Raw genomic sequence first — 17793 nt, 5'->3', positions numbered from 1 at the left:
TAATGTTATCAAGTTCCTCCTTATGCCACTAAGTAAACTCGGATCTTTAAAGGAGCTGTGGGGTTTTCTGTTTTATGGCACCAGAAGTGTACAGCAGGTTTTTGGGGTCCTTATTTGGGATTGTATTGATACTGTCAGGGTGTAACATGTACACTAATCAGGCATAACATTATGGGCACTGGCAGGTAAAGTTTATAACACTGATTACGTCTTCATCGTGGCACCTGTTAGTGAGTGGGAGCAGGAAGATTGGGCAAGCATAAGGATTTTAATGGTTTTGGAAAGGGCCAAAATGTCATGAAAGACGACTGGGTCGAAGCAACTCCAAAACTGCAGCTCTTGTGAGATTTTCTCGGTGTTCAGTATGAATCAAAAGTGGTCCAAGGAAAGAGCAGTGGTGAACCAGAGACGGGGTGATGGGCAGCCAAGACTGAAGGCTGGCCTGCGTTGTCTGATCCAACAGATGAGTCGAACGTGCTAGAAGAACAAGTCCAATCCAAAGAGGTCCCACTTTGCAACTTCCACAATTTAAGGATCTGTTGCTAACATCTTGGCGCCAGATACCACAGAATACCTGCAGGGGTTTAGTGGAGTCCATGCCTTGATGGGTCAGGGCAGTTTTGGCAGCTAAAAGGGGGACCAACACAGTATTAGGCAATTGGTCACGATGCTATGGATGATCGAGGTGCATCCCTGAAGATCACGCAGCAAAAAGTTGAAGCAAGATGATCAGTTTTATTCAGGTCACTAGTTTACTGCAATCCCCACAAAGTGGTCAAAGATCAGTAATAATATTAAAAACATATTGATTGAATCAATGTCTGGATGTTTTGTCTTTGTTGAACGCAGTGCTGTCTTTTGCTGCAGAAGACATTTCTCATTAATGATGATGGGTGGTAAGAACTCTGAAGTCTTATTACTATCAGACAACCAGGGGGCCCATCAGAAGGTCTGCAGACTGCTCAAATGTGATTAGATATTAGAGCTCAGGCAAAACTTCATAACACTTCCACAAACATCACATCACTCTAATACGAAATCTGCCTCGTGTTTCCCTTGTGTAGGATGACATCTACATGTTTGGCGGGAAGTTGGAAGCAGGTCCTGCTAATGTGACAGATGAGATGTGGGTGTTCAACATCCCCAGGCGTACCTGGTCATTACGGAAACCAGTCCCGCCACCTCCTTATGCCCTGGAGGGACACATGGCGCACGTGGTGGAGCTGGCCAATGGCGAGCCAGTGATGCTCATCATTTTCGGCTACTCACCAATCTACAGCTACATCAATAAAGTGCAAGAGTACAACATCAGTAAGTGCGCTTGCTGAACGATGTGCAAAAATGTCATCGTCCTTTAGAGACTTTTCAGTTGGTTTTCATTGATGTAAGCTGGACACAAGAAACCATCAAAAACTGCTATTTTCTGTAGAACATTTCTTGAACTGGTTGGACCGTAATTAGGTGCTTTTAGGTGCAAGAAAAAGGAAAGCAATTTTTTCCTTTTACTTGCTTCCTTCTACCATTGGATGTTCATGTTAAATGTGGACAAAGTTTCAAGCAGTGACAAAAGCTTATGTGAGGAGGGGATTCTGCACTTATGGTAGCCAGAGGAGGGGCACCCAACCGGTAGAAAGGCTTATGGTAAAAAAGACTGACTGACTGATGACTGAAGCTAAAGTGTCTTGTTCCAGAAAAAGTAAAGACATAGTAAAGAGTCAGTATTTTTTTAACTGCAAAAAAATCTAGTGGACCGATGTTACTGCAAAACTATCAAGAAGTCTAATGTCATGAATTCAATAGCTGTCAGTAAGAATACTTCCACTTGTCCAAGTGGGCAGTTTTAAAAGCACGAGGACTACAGGTTGTGTGAAATCTGTGAATTAAGAGAAGATGAGAACGTGTTGAATTTTCTTTGTTGTTATAGTGTTAAGTTAAAAAGACATTAAAGTCTAGGTTTAATTAAATGCCCTTTAACAGTTCAGAAATGTTCGTGGCACACTGGTGATGACAGAATAAAATGGGTGCTTTAATAATTCTGGTGTTTATAGGTTAGCAGTCTTTGCTTAAAGGTTATGCTGCTACCCTGGCTTTGCTTTCTGGGTATGTAATGCTTTGTTGCAATCTATCTGGGCTGGGCGTGTTGTTTTATGCATGGCACAACAATAAAATCCAATAAATGAAGCCAGAATAAGAAGAAAACGAGCAAAATACATCCATATTCATATTCTTGTGAATGGAGTGGGCTGCAATTGGCATTTGTTTCCGGTTTGACACTGCTTTTGTACAATTTTACAATAACATTGTACTGTACAGTATACATGCTGTTGTAGTACATAGTGGAGTATAATGTAATTACCACACAATAGTCAGATATGTGATAAACAGCCTTGTGTTTCATTTCAGTTTGTTTTGAACACAATCGTGGCCTAAAGACTAAAATGACTGGAGAAAAACATCAAGCCAGACTATCTAAAAACTGAGAGGTACAACACGCACAGGCCCTGAAATCTCTTAGTCTCAGCTTTGCGTCTGTGAGCCATACCTCCCCAAGCTTCTCTGGTTGAATTTAAAACACCGACTACATTAGAAGATTTTTCTTGAAGAGTGCAGTTTTGCACAGTTGCAGGCTAATTGCTGCTCCCTGATAGCAGAAAGGTTTTATGAGGAGTTTACTCTAACAGTCCATGTATGACTGATTACTGATTTTATTCTGTCTGTGATAGATGAATGTGAGCTTGCACAGTTAACTGTGTGGACTAAAGCCACACCGTAACCCTGGTTGGCTGAGGGCCTGAGGAAATAGGTGGATGGTTCTAGTTTTTCAGGTTGAAAAAAATCTTCTCCAAAGCAAGTTTACTGCTATAGTTTTGTCTGTGTAGCATCTCTTTCACATGCTTTTAAAATAATGTTGATATTGCATTTATCATCAGTGTATATCTGACTCCATGTCTTTATGGCTGTATAGAAGGTGGCGGTATTGTAATGTTGTACACCAGCTGATGGCGCTAGAACCAAATGTTTGAATAATTCTGGAGAGGAAAACACACAAGCATACACATATTTACACACTTCCCACAAGATGCACAGCACAGACTGAAAAGCAGAGGTGTACGCAGCCACACAATCTTTACACACACCAGTGCACAGAGCGTGGTCATTAAGAAGAGGTGGCACCTAGGCTGGATTGTCTGGGAGAAGACAGTGATTAATGAATCCGCTGCATCCCCTCACTCCTGTACCTCCTTGTCATCTTGATTTTTTTTCCTCCCTCTCTCCCATCCCTCCCTCTGCACTCTTTCATCTGCTCCTCACATGCTTTCTTTCTTTTTTTAAATCTCCCTCTGTATTTTTCTTTTCACCTGCCAGCCTCAGCTTCTGACCCCCTCTGTCATCTCTTCCCCCTCTGTCCACATCACTGTGTGCTCCTCTGCCTCACCTTCTTCCTTCCTTATCTCCGCTCAAACGTCTATCACTTTCATCTTCACCCACCTCAATCGATTCCCTCCTTCCTCTTTCTCTGACAGTGTCACAACGTAAGTCTGCACTGAGCATCATTAGGCTTCAGAAGGAGCAAGAAGGAGTCAGTGTAGTGTGGAAATGAACAGAGGGGGAGTCGAAGCGAAGTGTAAAATATGAGGTAAAAGGATTTAATGACCACTAGGAGAAGCGGGTTCACAGCAATTAGCTGTGAGAGATGTGATAAGAGTTGACCTTCTCCTTTCTTGTCGTCACTTCAGTGCTGCCTTTCCTCCTACCCCTGTTTCTCTTGTTCTTTTATGCTATTTTTTTCCACTCCAGGTGTGTGGTCGGCTGTCAGTTGCTCGCCGACTTTCTTTTCTCCTGTCATTTTTCCTTTCTCAATTGAGTACAGTTCAGTGAAGCTTTTTTTGGGCAAAATGCTGTCATTAGCAAAGAGAAATCAGATCGACAGGCCGCTAAATCATTTCAAGACTGATGTCAATATTAATATATAAGATGAGAAACTCTGGTCTAAAAGATGAAACAAACTTTCCATGTCCCTGCTAAACTATCAGAGTTTTTCCCTCTGTTTTCTCTCTACATACTTCCTTACTTCCTTATTTGGTTTGGTTTTTCTGTATGTTAGTTTTGTTTAATATCATTTATAAAATATACAACAAAAATACAGCAATTTTGTTCTTCTGGCTGCTACCATCAGGACCTTCTCTCTAGCATCCACTCTGTCTCACCAACTCTTAGCATGTCTTTCACTACAATCATTAATTTTCGTTGTCTTCTTGACAACTCCATATTCTAAATCCTTTTTTCCAATATATCCACTATCCCTCCTCTGCACATCTGCCTTCGTGGCCTCTGGTCCTTGCAGCTTCACTGTTACACCTGTCTACCTCTCATACACATGCATTCTGTCTTGCTTCTACTTACCTTCATTCCTCTTCTCTCAAATGCATGTCTTTACCTCTCTGGACTCTCCTGTGCCTGCTGCCCACAGATCACAATGTCTGCAAACATCATAGTCCACAGAGACGCCTGCCTGACCTCATCTGTCAATCTGTCCATCACCACTGCAAACAAGAAAGGGCTCAAAGCACTGATGTAATCCCACCCCCACTTGAACCCATCTTTCAGTCTAACTGCACACCTCACCGCTGTCTCACTGTGCTCATACATGTCCTACACCAGCCTCACGTACATCAATGCCTTCTCTAGATCCACAAAAACAACTCCTCTTCTATTCTTCCCCGTCAACACTTGCAAAACAAACAACGCATATAGTATGCAAAGTAACTGCAAAGTGCTCTCTTTAACTTTGCTCAGTTTCACTTAAGCAGCATCGATCTTTTCACAGGTAATTCTCATATATGGTTTTCTTCCATTTTTGATCTACTGCAGCATATTTTCAAGGGGTTATATGCTATAAGAGGCCAGGCCAGGAAAAACTCCCTCATAGTTTGCTGTGTTGTACCCTCAGTTACTTTGACACAGTGGCATCTGCTGTGATGCTTACACCTCTGATGAAGTCTCACAAGTGTTAACTTTAGTTTGATACCACACAGTTTGTAATTGCAGAGAAATGGTCAGTTCACTTTGGGCATGTCCTTTTCAAGCAGAACCTCAGAAAAACTTAAAAGTTTAATCATTAAAAAAAAAAAAAGATTTGGAAACAAAGACTGAAAAAAGAGCATAAACAGACAGACAACAAACAATATAACAATAAACAGAGGGCATGTTGGTGAGCTGGTAACCGCTGACCTGAAACATTCAGCTCTCTGGAGCCAGAGATGCCTGCAGGAAGGTACAGAGCGGGCAAAGCATGATCTGTGACATGAAAAAGGCACAAAGTTAGTGACATGAAATATTGCATGGAGCGTAAAAATGAGGCGTTTTATTTTCGTTTTATTTTGCCTCCAAATATCTTAGAACTTTGAAACAAATTTAGCTTTGGTGTAATGAGCATCCACAATACCAAATAGATCTGCTTTCTCTGAATTGTATTTTATGGCTCTCGCTGTGATGTTACTATGAAGGAATGCAGTTGTTGTGATTTGTAATTTTAAAGTGTTTCCATTTTCCTTTTTGTACAAAGTTTGTGGAGTGTTCAGATTTGTATTTCTTTTCTTTGAAATGGTCATTCTCAGATTTTGAAAGAGCAGTTTCAGTTCAAATGCACTCTCTCCTCCCTCTTCTGTCTCTATTTTTGATACTACGCTTGGTCTCAGAAAATTCTTCTTAGGCTTTGTTTACTTTCTTTTATTTATTGGGGTTTATCTGATGACGTAACCCCTGCCCATTTTTAAAATCATTTTTTTATGCACCTGAATTAATCTTGGCTCTTTGAAAGGCCGCTTTTAAACTGAAGAAACTCTAATTTTCTGTGGCCTCGCTCCCTGTTTGGCTCGCTCTCTCCTCTCTTTGCTTTATATCACCTCTGGAATAAAAACTGCTTTGCTTTTTGGCAAGCACAGTGAAAAGCCAAACTTGCCAAAGCATAAAAAAACATTTTAAGTGATCAACTTTGATCTTTCCACAGGGGTGCACTCCATTAATCAGCCCCTCTCTCTCCCCCCTCCCTGTTTGTTTGTGTCTCAGGGTCTAACTCGTGGCAGGTTGTGTCTTCCGGAGGTGCAGTGGTCCAGGGAGGTTACGGTCACAGCAGCGTGTATGATGAAGCCAGTGGCTGTGTGTTTGTCCACGGGGGATACAAGGCACTAAATAACAACAAATACGGCCTGGTGGACCACATGTACCGCTACCACGTCCACACAAGAACATGGTGAGAGCACATTAACAGTACTATGGATTTTTTTTTTAATTGCAAACATTTCTTTTTAATGCTAAATGGATATGATTTCTTCAGCATCAAAAAAAAAAAAAAAAGAAATTTACTTTGATGTCCATGGTAAACATAACAGCTGTCTGAATCATGGTAACTCCAGTTTAGCCGTTTGTCGTGTTCAGGGCTATACAGAGGTTTGACCAATCCCATCATGCACGAGGTGAGTGGTTCTCTAATTGGGGTGCAGGGACTACATAGTGCCGGTGACTGAATTACATCAATAAGACAAGTGAAATGAGTCCATTACTCTTTCCCTCATTATCTTTTGGCCATAGCACACCATGCACTCCATGCACTCTGTTATGAAATCACTCACTTCTGTGAGTTTGCAGCAAGGTTCCTGCTGCTACATGGCTTGGCTCAGCTTAATAGCTGGTTAGTGTTTAGAAATATGTGAAATATACCCAAGCTATCAAAAGTAGTGTTTATATTATGTTGGCGTCTTAAGAAAATGTCCCCACTGGCTGCAAAAAAGGTCAACCCTTAGTTTAGATCATAGGCAGGGTGCATCCTGGACAGGCTCACAGAACCAGCATAAATATTCAAACATGTTTTAAAGTTAATGGAAATCCAGCAAATCACAGCTCAAACATCACTCCACTGTAATCGTGTTTTGATTCACATGCAATTTACCAAAAGTAGATGTTGGTCAGCTCGTGTCCCCGGCCTGTTCACGTACTGCAGTTTTAAAGCTGCAGGTGTTTCCATTAAAATGTTCTTCTTTGCATTACAGATAATGATTTTGTTCTTTTTTAACCCTGCTGCTTTTCCTGACTTTTCCTGATGTCATTAGTCACTCTGAGATGATTAAAACATTACTTCCACCCTGTTGCCTTTTAGACATTATTCATGCATTCTTGCAGCCTTTAGAGGACTTGCATGAAGGAGAGATTTTCATAACAGAAATTTATGCAAAATCATAATGCGCCAGAAACAAGAGTATCCCTTGAGGAACAGTTCTTCACAATGGGTGAATTTACCTTTGATATTTTCCTATTCAACCTTTGTTAAACGTTGAGGCTGAAATCATTGAATTTAGCAACTTTGTTACATAGACCAAGATAAATTTGTGAATGCAACAGCGGTGCGTTTGCAAATAAGCCTGTTATTATAAAGATATTGTACTGTTTACATCACAGCTTAATAAAGAAATGTTTCACCATATAATAAAAAAACATGTTTAATAAGAGTTCTTAATAATAGTAGTGAAAATATGATAATTTATTGTAGCCTCATGTCTTAGAGGATAAAAGAGTCTGCATAAAAGCTGACTTAATAACTAGTTAATGTGATAATATTAATAGTTCTGTGTAATCACTTTAAATATACACAAACTCTTTCTGAGGAAGGAAAATCACCAAGTTCCTGTCAGAAAGAGGAGACTGGAGTGAGAATGCAAGGATCTGCCAGGAGCTTTGACCTCAGATGAACTCTGACAGATGGATTGGTGAAAGTGGATGCTGGGCTCTATCGTGCTCTTAACATCTTTTAATATACATGCGCACAGTGGACACACAAGTAGGCATACATTAACAAATGCTCACATGTGCATGCAATCTCTCTGTGGCTCTCACTTTCCAGCTGGAATGTGTTGTTGGAGTCGAGTGTCACTTGAGCTCTTGGACTGATGAAATTCCCAGACTGACACATCCCTGGGTGTTCCACTGATTTATACTTCTCCCTACCAATGTAAAGATCATCTGGCCTCTGTCAGTGTAAAGCTTCTGACAGGCATCCCACAGCATGACAATCTTTTCTACACGACATCTATATGTTAGTGGTTTCCAACTGATCTGTAGCCATTAAATTTGTCACATATACTGGTCAGTTTAACTCCTATTCCAAACTGTTGGACGACAGCACATTTTGCTTCTGTACAGCTCTACAGTAGCTTTTTTCCCATCTTTTCTCGTGTTTGCTCCCTGTAGATGGCTGCTCTACAGGTAACCCAGGATTTGCTCAAACCTGGAGAACTGCCTTCTCTTATTTTTCACCCTGGTCAATTGAATAACCTTGAAAAAACACTAAAGCTTGATGATTTTTGCATCCCTGGGAGTGTAGAAGCCTCTAAAAAATATCCTAAAGAGTTTGGTAGCTATTCCAACACCTAGTCTTTGGTTTGCTTGATTGTTGGCTTTTTCTATATTCATTATGCTTGATTTTACATTTTTATAACCTTGTAATTGTGTGAGATATTTACATTTATTGGCAATGTGACCTTAATTGGATTTGTTAAATTACACATGTATTTTTTGTTTGATAAAAATGTTTTTAATATAAAGATATTTCAAGCTCTTAGAAGTAGACGTTTGTTTTGTTTTGGGTTTTTTCTGTTTGTTTTTTGTCAATATTTTAGAATCAATAAATATGACTTCCATTCCAGGTCGCTGTTTCAATACCATATTTAATGTATGTTCTGAGTACTCGTTGCCTTTTCACAATAGAGATAACGACGCTGCTCGTACATATAAAAAGTCTGACATGAAGTAGTGGGTCTAGTTTCAGTATGAGAAGATTTAAATCAGTTGAAGGCAGGGCAGAAAATCAGCATTGCTGCAGTAAATTAAGCCACAGATAGACACTGCAGTTGTTCTCTACTTTACAACCTTTGACCTCAGAGAGATTGGACACCACAGACTGAGACCCCCTACAATGTCAGGGGTGTGTGTGTGTGTGTGTGTGTGTGTGTGTGTGTGTGTGTGTGTGTGGCTCCTGTGAAAGAACAGTTGGTATGAAGGGCAGTCACCACAGGCCAGGTCACAACCTGAGAGAGACGCCATCAGTTGCAGTACATGCATCTATGGACACACATGTCACGCAGACACACGCATAGCTGACAAATTGATGCTTTCCTGACGTGCCTCACATTGCTGATTAACCCAACTCTGTGTGGGTGTGTGTTTGTGTGTGCACGCAGGTTAATCCTCAAGGAGAGTGGTTTGGCACGGTACCTCCACTCGGCGGTGCTGCTGAGTGGCACAATGCTGGTTTTTGGGGGAAACACTCACAATGACACATCTCTGAGCAACGGGGCCAAGTGTTTCTCTGCAGACTTTCTGGCTTATGATATTGGTAAGAACAAGTCACATATAAACAGACACTTTCACATGGGTGGATGCTAGATTTTGAAGCAAATGTTGTTGTGAACACCAGTTTTCTTGTGCACAGCTATTAAAGGTCAGCCACTTGGCAGGTAGGTTGTTCCAGCTAAACACCTCTCCAGAGTTCTCATGTGGATTTAGTCATGCCAGGGTCTTTTGTATCTTCATGTAATCCAAAACTGACTTAATAATGTTAAGATAAGGCGTCTGTGGGTATATTTCACCGTCTCTTCTCACAGGCAGATAAGACGGTGAGATATAGTTTTTGCTTGCACTCCTTGTTTTTGAGTTAATTTGTGATAAATTATATGCCTGCCTGATGGTATTAGTTATTATTGATTAATAACTGGAACATCTAAAGGTGCTTTCATTTATTTAATTCTTCCTCTAAGGCTGGAAAATAGGTCCTTTCATTGAGTGATCTGGATGGAATTCACAGAATGTCTTTTCAGATAGATTTCCTATTTTCTGTTAATTTGATTTAATACTACTTGAAACCAAAACATTCAGTTTCTACAGTAAACTGTATATAATAGGTGGCTCTAGCGTCTGAGTCTCAAAAGTGAAGCTAATTCAGAAGTACCGTAAACAATAATTTCCCCCCCCACTACCAGCAGGGGGCGACTCCTCTGGTTTCCAAAAAATTGACATGTTTATTTTGTAAATATGGTCCTGTTGTGAGTAAAGCAGAAAGTAGAATATGCTTTAATATAGAGCTCTGCCAAGCCACAAGTGTGCAGTGTGTCTGTTTTCAGAGCCGCTCTTTGTATGTTCAAAAAATTAAGATGATGACAGTCAAAATATTCAAGTCAGTTTAAAAACCAAGCTAAAAACCAAAATCACCACTGGGTAACAACATGGTGTTTTTATCTCTGTTTTAAAAAATTCATTTCACTTTTTGGGGTTTTCTCTTTGATTTTTTTTTTTTTCTTTTGTCCTTCCACTTCCATCTGTTGCTGTTAAATAGCCAGATTTGCCTCGTGCCTACTTTTCTACATATAAAATTGCCTGCTGCTTCTAACCATGACTTGTAGTTGACTAAAAGGGGATGCTTTAACCCCACATCTACACTCTGAGTGCTCCTGCTTGCAAGGAAAACATGTTTTTAAATTACGTTCTATATCTTATGTACGATAAGCCTTGGTTTGCTCTCAGTTCTGGTATTATTATAAGCATTCTACATATTTATATTCTGTATTCACAGGTGATATTATCTGCAGAGCAGTTCCATTCACTAGCCACTCATAAGCATAATATTCAACTCATCCTGACCATCAAGCTTTATGTAGTATTTATTTGTTCTTATTAGTCATTTAGAGTGCTTTCTTCTAAAAAGAAACACACATGCATATGGTATTTGGAAGCGATTTCCTGGTGTGAATCCAATTTGTGCAGCAACAGCATGTTGAAATGCCCTTAATAGTACATAGAGGAAGCTGCAACGTTACTGCGCTGTGACAGACCTAAAAACAAGCTAAAAATATTCTTGCAGCCAGAAGAGACAGTAAGAAAGAAACCAAGACTGTGTAAGGTTGCGAACACTGCAGTATAGGTATGGAGTATTGATGATTAAGGATCCCATTATAGGCTAACCAGTTACACCATCAACCAGATTGTATGGGAACATTAACAGCCCTTGACAGGGATAGAGAGAGACAATAATGAAAGGGGCTTCAGGTGAGGAAGATGTAGATTAGTTCTGCTCTTCACAGGAGGAAACAGTGTGCAGTAGATAGATTAACAGAAAGAAGGAGGAAACGATAAAGATGTGCGAATATTTATGCAAAAGGTCCTGAAAAAATCGAGTGAAAGTGAAACATGAACAGGAAAAAGCAGCATGTTGATGATGGTGGTTCTTTAACTGTATATTTATCTGCATGTAAGGTCAGCAATGCTTGCCAGTGTCTGTTAGTGGTGAAATAATTGTTTTACTGCGGAAAAAGTCATTCAGAATAATCGTCTGCCAGTTTTTATACTGATCAGTGTTTCTTTGACTATGTGATCAGGGGTGTGAGTGAGACATTCATGGCATAGAGCCTCGGGTGTGGTGGTTCACCTTGTCAAATCTGATTTCTAATCACATGGCGCTAATAGTGAGAGGCAATGGAGACCCTTTGTTTATTTATTTAAGATACTTTTTAGGCTTTATTATATCCTCGAGGTGCAGAATATGTTAAAAATTTCCGCTTAGCCACAGTTCATCCAACAGATGTCAGTGCAGTATGTTGGGATGTTGCTGGAATTTAAAAGCTCGGAACAAAAGGAGCAGAGCCTTAAAACGTCTAAATGGAAATCATGTAGGGATTATACTTGGGAAAAATATATTGTAGAAAAAAGTTTATATTTTTAAATATTGTTATTTAGAATGTTTTTGTTGTTGTTTTTGTTTTGTTTTTTAAATTTACGGTCTGCCAAGAATTGGGAAAACAATTTTATTGAAGCAGCAATTATAGATTGTTTAGGCATCGCTGGGTGAAATGTGCAAGTTTTCATATCAGGGAAAATGAAACATGCTAATGCTTACCTAGCTTTTTTGTAAGGGTCAGGAGCTTGTTATCTCTGAAAGTTGGTGGCCACATCCACATCACAAATGTTAAATGTAATCAGATTAAATTTTTTTTTTTTTTTTTTTTTTTGCCTGTCCCATTTGGTTCTTTAGCCATCAGAATTGTTGTCTGAAGATTAAATATTTTTTTGAGTGCATTCATAGAATTACATACACCCCGCACTAGACTTGACCAATTATTCATCTATTTCGCCATCTTTATGTAGGTGATGTTGATGCTCTCCTCTTGTTTTCAAAGTTGCTGATCAGGTTTATTATAGTCCTTTGAAACCTGTCAAATGATGTCATGACCTGTTGTATTGTCACTTTAACTAAAACTTTAGTTTTATCCAGAAATCTCAACCACTGCTTCGACAGCAACTTCTCAAACTAAGATCCACTAAGAAGCTTTTTAGAGTAAGTAAGTAAAATTTATTTATATAGCACATTTCACAGATAAAAATCACAAAGTACTTCACAATAAGATCAGACATACAGGTTAAAATTAATTAAAAGCCCGTTTGTATAAAAATGTCTTCAGCTGCTTTTTAAAGGAGTCAGTAGAGTCTAGACAGCGTAAAGACAACGGCAGAGAGTTCCACAGCCTAGGTGCCAGTGCCTGAAAAGCCAGATCCCCCACGTGTTTTAAACCCAGTACGTGGGACCACCAGTAGCCTCTGACCTGAAGACCTAAGTGTTCGGGATGAAGCATGAGGTTTCAACAGGTCAGAGATATACTGGGGAGCTTCACCGTGCAGAGCTCTAAAAGTTACAACTAAAATTTTAAAATGAACCCTAAAATTTACTGGAAACCAATGAAGAGAAGCCAAAACTGGAGTAATGTGTGACTTCTTGTTTGTACCAGTTAAGACTTGCCGCTGCATTCTGTACAGACTGAAGGCGATCAAGAGCTGATTTGTTGAGATACGTAAAAAGACCGTTACAATAATCCAAACGAGAAGAGATAAAAGCATGAAGAATCATCTCAAGTTCTGCCTTTGACACCAGCAGTCTGAGTTTAGGAATGTTTCTTAAATGATAAAAACAGTTCTGGACAAGTTGTTTAGAGTGCTTCTCAAGAGTTGTTTAGAGTGTTTCTTAGAGTGCTTTCAGCCATGACAGAAGGTCTGGCTATAATGCTAATGTGCTCAGCTATTCCGTGTTTGAGTTGTAGTTGAAAGCTGCAAGTATTTTCTTTTAAATTTATAAAAATGGGCTTTAAAATGCTTTTTTGTACTTGGAAATATCAGCCCACTGTCCAAATCTGTCGTCCTTCCCACTCTCTCTTTCATATTTCTCGTCACTCCTGTAAATTACAGAACAACAGGAAAAAAGCGACTGCTGATATTAGAGTAGCAGGTGTGAGGAGGGTGATGAAATAAAGGAGAATAGTGCTAAAGAAGGAGAGAGGGATGAACACGGAGTGGAAGAGAAATAAAGAGTAAATGAAGTAGGGATTTAGGGAGGGGAATGGAAGCACTGCGGACTTGTGAAAGAGAATTACCTAAAGACATTAAAGGTGTGCCAGGGTGAAGATGATGATAAGCTTGTGAACAAAAGGCAAAATAAAAGGTGATAAACAATCAGGCATGGGTTTACAGAACGTCCCCATCTTAATGAAGGTGAAAGCCAAATGGTTTCAGATACTGTTTTCGCTCCATCAATGCTTGCAATAAATGTGTGAATTTACGTGTCCCTTAACTCTGTGCAAACACCCCTGTCTTCATAAATATCATAATTTATTCATTACTGCTTTTATCACCCGCAACTTTTGTCCGTTTTCAAGCTTGAGCTTACCGGAGAGGCAGATAGACGCTGTATTATAGTTTAGGTGGGAAGATGAAAAACCAAGAGGAAAGATGATGACGTGAATGATCATCAGCTGGAGAAAATAATATGTTGCAGTCAAATATTTGTTTTTTAAATATTACTCATGTGTGTAACTTAACTGGGCCTTTGCACATTTTAATCTGGCCCACATGTTGCTTTAGGTTCGTATTCATTTTGCTTCACCAAGGCGTAGCTGTGGCCTGCACAGTGACACGAGGGCCGTGCACATATCAGCCTAAACAGACAGGCGAACCTCCACAGCACCTGCAATCTAACTAAAGCTTCAGTTGCACAAGGCCGAGACTCCTCCACTAGAACTATGGATGAACACAGCAGTCTACTAGAGGGATGGAAGCTATTACAAGTGGTTTTAACCGGAGCCATGTATACCTATTGTTGACCATTTTCACCTGGACACTAGCAAGCAACTTTCAGCAATCATTTGTCAACCAGTCAAGACCAACCATAGCAATCAATGGTTAGGCTATGGATAAAAATGTTTACTATAATATTTTGTTTATAATTACAGTTTTGTTAAAACTGCATATGTGTCCTTTGTGCAAATGTGACATAAAAGGCATTTTGTACATCAAGCAGTTCTGATGGGGACCAAGAGTTTTTCCAGTGTTATCATTATATTATGCTTGGCTGACTGACTGCTTGAGTTTCCATAGGTAAAAGCTTAAGTATATGCTTGCTGGCTCACTAGACTTTGATCAAAATAGAAAGCACCCAACACTCCTCAGTGTTGTAACTAGAAAAGTGAGCTTTCAAGCTATGATTTTCTCCTAACCATAACCATGTTGTTTTTGCAAACGTTGTGCAAAAACTGAAACTCGAGGCATTTATTCCACAGTTGGAAGTCCTGCTGCCTCTTAAAGGGACTGTTGTTTGGTGTAAGTGAAAACGCGTTGCCCATTATTTTTGTCCACCAAAGTGGAACAACCACCATTAAATCAGGTAATAACTGAGTTCTGGGCTCTGCCCTGCAGATTGTCTACTTGTAATATCTATGGCAGTAATAATAGTTAACAACCATACAACAAGCTGCTAACATTCAAAACCAGTGGCTATGTTTATAACACAGACATGAAATATATGATAATTTCATAAACACTGAACAGTTGGTTTGGTTTGAAGTAAAAAAAAAAAAACAAAAAAAAACCCCGTAAACATCACTATCTGTGATAGGAACACTTTTTGGTTAAGAGTCAGCATTGGATAATTATTTTGATTAAATGAATAATTAGGTTAAGGTAAAGAATGATTATGTTATTTGTTCTCCGAGGCAGTATAAATGGGTTTCCTGTGTCAAAAAACAAAACAACTACACTTCGACCCACACTTTATTGTTCACTAGCTCTTTCTTCTGTGTGTGACAGTAGGTTTTAGTTCAATGGCAGTTTTATGATTTTGCCCTGAATACAAACACCGGCTGCTCTGGGATTTGCTTAAACAACCAGTGCTGTTTGTTTTCTTGGGAGAACAATCTGAAGTATACACTGTGTTACAAAAATGTACGACTTGGGGGTCATGACATTCTGAGACAGCTGCAGGCTGTTTTCCAGTGTGGCTCTCTTCTTGCACATTATAGCGGGCTCCCCAGTGTTATGGACTTGGACTGCATCTTCTGCAATGAAGCCCTTTCAAAGCAAGGATGTCAAGGTTTGGCTAAGAGAACTGGGAGAGCCAAAGTGACCGCTGAGTAAGGGTTCAAATGAGTTTATGGAAAGTTCAAATAATGAAAGGATTGAGTTGGGTGAGAGCAAGACTAGATTGTTTGTGAGGAATGAGGAGGCAAAAGGAAAACTATAATTTTACAACAAAAATACAAAAAGGTTAAATATTACAGGTTAAAAGTGACACGGCTGCTGCACACAAAGCTACTGCTTGAGAAGACTTTTGCATGTATAGTATTATTTAGCACTGTTTGAATGTCCTGGCTTCTAATCTGTTTGAAACCAGGACAGATGCTGTGTACAGTAAGTTAATAGAAATATCAATTTCACAGTTCTTTCATTAAGACAAAGAACAACCTCACATGAATACAATTCTATATTCCATTATATTAATATATTGTTTAGATGTGCGTTGGACAATTTTAGCCTTATTCTTTCAACTGCAGCTTCTGCAGCAATGAGCAAAGTGAGTTCTGAACTGTCCGAAAGCATCTTTTAGCCAACAGGAAAAACCAACAAACAGTGAAGTGAACATTTTATAGATGCTCATCAGCAAAAGACAGAGTTCAAACCTGACTGTCTGTAGGATCCTCCAGGTGATGTAAGGAGATAAAACTGACTGTGTGTGTGTGTGTGTGGTCAATGACCAAAAAATTAAAGGAAAGTTCAAATATAGCAAACAAAACATACACATTAATATATTGATATAAATATTTTAGTTCAACTTTCTTATGTATTTTTTAAATTTGTGTTTCGACATATATCTTATTCTTTCTAGTAGAAGTTTATCTGGTTTACGACCTTGATCTTAAATATCTTCTTAGTTTTACAGAATTACTCCATCCCTGTTGTAACCATGTTCCTTGCACAGTACATTATATTTTTTGACACACTGGCAGTTGAAATTTGTTCTTTGTTTGTTTTTTGGGCATTTTTTTTTTAAAGTAAAAAAAACCCTAATGATTCCTTTCACTACAGAGTGTTGTGGTGCCAGGTTTCTCAAGGAATTGATTAATTAAATACCCGAAAGGAAATATCAGCGTCAACAGTTTCTTACAGTCCAGGATGAAGAATTCCAATTAGTGCTGAACAACCGACCAAAACGAAAAGATGTTCAGTTTACTATTGCCTTGGTTTAAGGAAACAAAATAGTTTGTTTCAGTAGTTGCATTTTTACTTAATGGGATAATTAGACAAGCTAAAAGCTGCACTAGCATCATATATCAGTGTGGAGTGTGTCGCATGGAATTCCTTTCTTTCCTCACTGTGGTGCAACAGACTCCACTCACCCAGAGAGGGATTATGTGGAATTAAAGGCCTCCGCTGGGCCAGTGTGGTGACTGTTAACACACTCAGGGTTATGAGGAGCTTAAAAAAAAGAAGAGTTTAAATCTGAGCCAAGAAATGTCTCCTAGCTATAGTTTCCTCCTTCCTGTCTTCATTCTTTCTCTTGCTGCATTCACACTTTTCCTTTAATCCCTGCTAACTTTAGCTAAATCTGTGATTTTCGCCCTCAAGTTAAATTTGAAAATTTTGATTTTTACTTTGTTCTTTGTGATTCCTGTCTTTGGTTTTTAATCATTTACAGATAATGGTACCTTATTAGCTGTTTACTGCTCTATTGGCATCTGCATTTATAAGGGCTGATAAATTAAAATGTATAAAGTGGAGACCATCATCGTGAGTAACCATCATTTTCCGACCAGAAAGCATTTCAACTTAAATGTGTCTGGAAGTCCACAAACATAACAACCAGCTGATCCGAGCATTGTTGGGCAGAACTTAAGCAAGGAATACGCGACAAAACCCCTAAAACAAAACAAACAAGATTATCTTTAAATAGAATTAGCATATAGTCTTTACTAAGACAATATGCTATCTCTTTATTTTTCTTGCATGTTTGAAAAAAGAATCTATTCTATTTTTAACTCACCAACTTTCATTGTGAGTATTGGTCTTAAAATCCTGTATCAGTGAATTTCTAAGTACAAGAACTTCACGATGAAGGCATTTATGAATCTCCTTATAAATGGAAAGAAGTCAGAAGAAAACGTCTTCTCCTTCTTGTTACGGTGCTGAAGTTACAGTATTCATATTGGCACAAGGTGGTGTAGCTACAGGAAAGGCCCCTATATCTTTTGTTTACATGTCTGTGGCTCCACCCAAACATGAGGTGATGAAAAACACTTTTAACTGCGACATTAATTCTGCATGTGCACAGACAGGGGAATTTAATAACAAAAAAGGAGAGAGCTGAGCTGCTTAAAGGCTTTTCTTCTTGTTCATGTCAAAGTTTATGCTGTTGAAGTTTCAGAGAGGGCA

The 17793-nt window shown here is 39.1% G+C and overlaps 1 protein-coding gene across 2 annotated transcripts in view; it reads left to right on the top strand.

Annotated features, from left to right (window-relative positions):
* atrnl1a (attractin-like 1a) overlaps positions 1-17793 on the top strand; it is a 307920-nt gene that overhangs the window by 50539 nt on the left and 239588 nt on the right. For both annotated transcript variants that reach the window (XM_040034074.1, XM_040034076.1), the window contains exons 9-11: positions 1065-1311; positions 6070-6253; positions 9234-9388. In XM_040034074.1, the coding sequence (XP_039890008.1) occupies positions 1065-1311; positions 6070-6253; positions 9234-9388 (586 nt within the window). The remainder of the gene's footprint in view (positions 1-1064; positions 1312-6069; positions 6254-9233; positions 9389-17793) is intronic.

The sequence above is a fragment of the Simochromis diagramma genome, unplaced genomic scaffold (genome assembly GCF_900408965.1).
Source record: "Simochromis diagramma unplaced genomic scaffold, fSimDia1.1 OVJJ01000176.1, whole genome shotgun sequence".
Classification (NCBI taxonomy): Eukaryota; Metazoa; Chordata; class Actinopteri; order Cichliformes; family Cichlidae; genus Simochromis; species Simochromis diagramma.
Note: the sequence above shows the minus strand (reverse complement) of the source record. Positions and strands in the feature narration are given on the sequence as shown.